This window comes from Cucurbita moschata, unplaced genomic scaffold (genome assembly GCF_002738365.1).
Source record: "Cucurbita moschata cultivar Rifu unplaced genomic scaffold, Cmos_1.0 Cmo_Scf00013, whole genome shotgun sequence".
Classification (NCBI taxonomy): Eukaryota; Viridiplantae; Streptophyta; class Magnoliopsida; order Cucurbitales; family Cucurbitaceae; genus Cucurbita; species Cucurbita moschata.
Genome location: NW_019268529.1, coordinates 1,136,351 through 1,139,095, shown reverse-complemented (window position 1 = coordinate 1,139,095; position 2,745 = coordinate 1,136,351). Strand labels below are relative to the sequence as shown.

At 39.0% G+C, this 2,745-nt stretch overlaps 1 protein-coding gene across 2 annotated transcripts in view; it reads right to left on the bottom strand.

The window, feature by feature from the left end:
• LOC111451227 (E3 ubiquitin-protein ligase RGLG4) overlaps window positions 1-781 on the bottom strand; it is a 7,094-nt gene extending 6,313 nt beyond the window's left edge. The window contains exons 1-2 of one of the 2 annotated variants that reach the window (XM_023091568.1): window positions 621-781; window positions 167-529 (exon numbers count right to left, since the gene is read on the bottom strand). In XM_023091568.1, the coding sequence (XP_022947336.1) occupies window positions 167-529; window positions 621-635 (378 nt within the window). In that variant the 5' untranslated portion in view covers window positions 636-781. The remainder of the gene's footprint in view (window positions 1-166; window positions 530-620) is intronic. The other variant, XM_023091569.1, reaches the window with a different exon arrangement.
• Between the last annotated feature and the right edge of the window lie 1,964 nt (window positions 782-2,745).

Below are 2,745 nucleotides of genomic sequence, written 5' to 3'. Positions count from 1 at the left end.
GAGAATTTTTTTTTTTTTTTTTTTGTCAAATTGATTAAAAAAAATAATAATAGCGATCAATAGAAAAATAATTACCCATGGTTAAAGACTGTAATTTCTTTTACGGTCTCATCCAATTTCTTAGGGGTAAAAAAGGGTTAAAAAAAAAAAGGGATGAGAGAGAAACCTGGTCAATGGAAGAGAAATTATCTGCTATGAAACCGTACTTCTGCCGGAAAGAAGCCTTCTTCTCAGACAACCTCGATCCCTTTCCACGGCCACGGCCACCGCCACCGCCACCGCCGCCGCCGCCCATATTTTTAACCGACGGTTGTGCAGCCATTTTGCCAGGCTTTTCGCCACCGCCGCCGATGCTTCTTCTGACAGTACTCTTAACCGACGGTTCAGCAGCCGTCTTGGCAGGCTTCTCGCCACCACCACCGCCGCCGCGGCCGCCGAACGACGGTTCTGAAGCCGCTTTGGCAGGCTTTTCTCCGCCACCGCTCCGTTTAGAAGAGGAGCTGACCAAACTGCCCATATTGCTGAACCACTGAAATTGGGGGAGGAAAATTATTATATTATATTATAATTATAAAAAGAAATAAGAAAATTAGGGGAAAATTAGTATAAATATGCTTTACTGCTGTTAGCGGCATGCTTTAGAAGTGGATTGGTGGGGTTGGAAGAGGGCAAGGGATGGGATTCTGTGGAAACCGAGAGGACAATAAGGAAGGAATTGGATTCTCTGCGGTGAGGGGAATGGACCGGATATTTCTTACCGGGGCAGCCGGTGGCGCTTATACAATGTTTTCCATGTAGTATATTTGTAGCGGTTTGGTAGAAAACAGTTGATGCTCCTAAATATTTTACTTCAATTATACAAATAATTCTTCTTTTTTTTTAATATATATTGGTTTGAATATATTTTTTTTTAATTTAATATTAATTTAAACGTTTTATTTTCATATTTAATAATTAAATATTAGTTTGAATATACGATCATTTTGAATTAGTGATGTCATCACATTTAATTTATGATGAGATGTACTATATTCACTACCGTGTCGAGGCTGCCTTGAAGAGGAAAGGATTCATGTCGTCGATGCAAGATATGTCGCGAGTCTTCTCTTTCTCTCTATATGTTTTACTGTGTTCATTTAATGATCGAGGAGGGTGAGGTATGATTTGTGATGACGGAGAGTGAATTATGGGGGAAGGTTATGGTGAGAGGGAGGAAGTTCTTCTGCTATCAGACGACCTTGTACACCGCTGTAATAATCGACTTTTCATGACCAATGAATATGAATGTAACAACTCAAATCTACTGCTAGTAGATAATGTTTGTTTTGGGTTGTTACGTATGGAATTATTCTTTTTCGGATGATCTTTTACACCATTGCAATGATCAACTTAAGTGATGAAAATGAGTGTAGCAACTTAAATACACCACTAGGCAGATATTGTTTGTGTTTGGACCACTATGGATAGAATTTTTCGCTTTCGGATGACTTCTACACCGTTGCAACAATCAACTTTCCACGACCAACGAAGATGAATGTAACAATATAAACTCACAGCTTACAAATATTGTTCGTTTTGACTCATTACATATCGTTATCAGCCTCACGATTTTAAAACGCATCTATTAGGGAGTGATTTCCACACGCTTACAAGGAATGCTTCATTTCCCTTTACAACCGACATGGGATCTCACAATCCACCCCCTTTGGTAGTCCAACATCCACATTAGCACACCACCTGGTGTCTGGCTCTTATATCATTCATAACAACCAAAACCCACCACTAACAGATATTATCCACTTTAGCTTGTTTTGGGTCGTTACGGATGAAATTATTCATTTTTGGATGACCTTCTACACCGTTGCAACAATCAACTTAACTGATGAAAATGAGTGTAGCAACTAAAATCCACCACTAGCAGATATTGTTTGTTTTGAACCACTATGTATGAAATTTTTCGCTTTCGGATGATCTTCTACATCGTTGCAACAATCAACTTTCCACGACCAACGAAGATGAATATAACAACACAAACCCACCGCTCACAAATATTGTTATTTTTGATCCGTTACATATCGTCATTAGCCTCACGATTTTAAAACGCATTTATTAGAGAGAGATTTCTATACGCTTATAAGAAATGCTTCATTCCCCTCTACAACATATGTAAGATCACACAATCCACCCCATTTGGGAGTCCAACATCCATGTTGGCACACCACCCCGTGTCTGACTCTTATACCATTTGTGATAACCAAACCCACCACTAGCAGATATTATACACTTTAGTCTGTTATGTATCATCGTCTGCCTCATATACGTATCTGGCTCTTATACCATTGTGATAACCAAACCCACCACTAGCAGATATTATACACTTTAGTCTGTTACGTATCATCGTCAGTCTGTTACATCCATGTTGGCACACCACCCCCGTGTCTGGCTCTTATACCATTTGTGATAACCAAACCCACCACTAGTAGACATTATACACTTTAGTCTGTTACGTATCATCGTTAACCTCATGATTTTAAAACACATTTGTCGACCATAAGATAGAAAAAATTGTACTAAGAAAGTGAATGCAAAAATACAATGTAGGCCCATCTTGTCAATGGCCGTTCTTTGTCTTTCCAACACACTGGCCCAATGGGCTTTAAGCCCAAACCGCCACACAGTAATTCACGCGGTAATAATCACAGGCGTCAGAAGAAAAGTAAAAAAAAAAAAAAAAAAAAAAAAAAA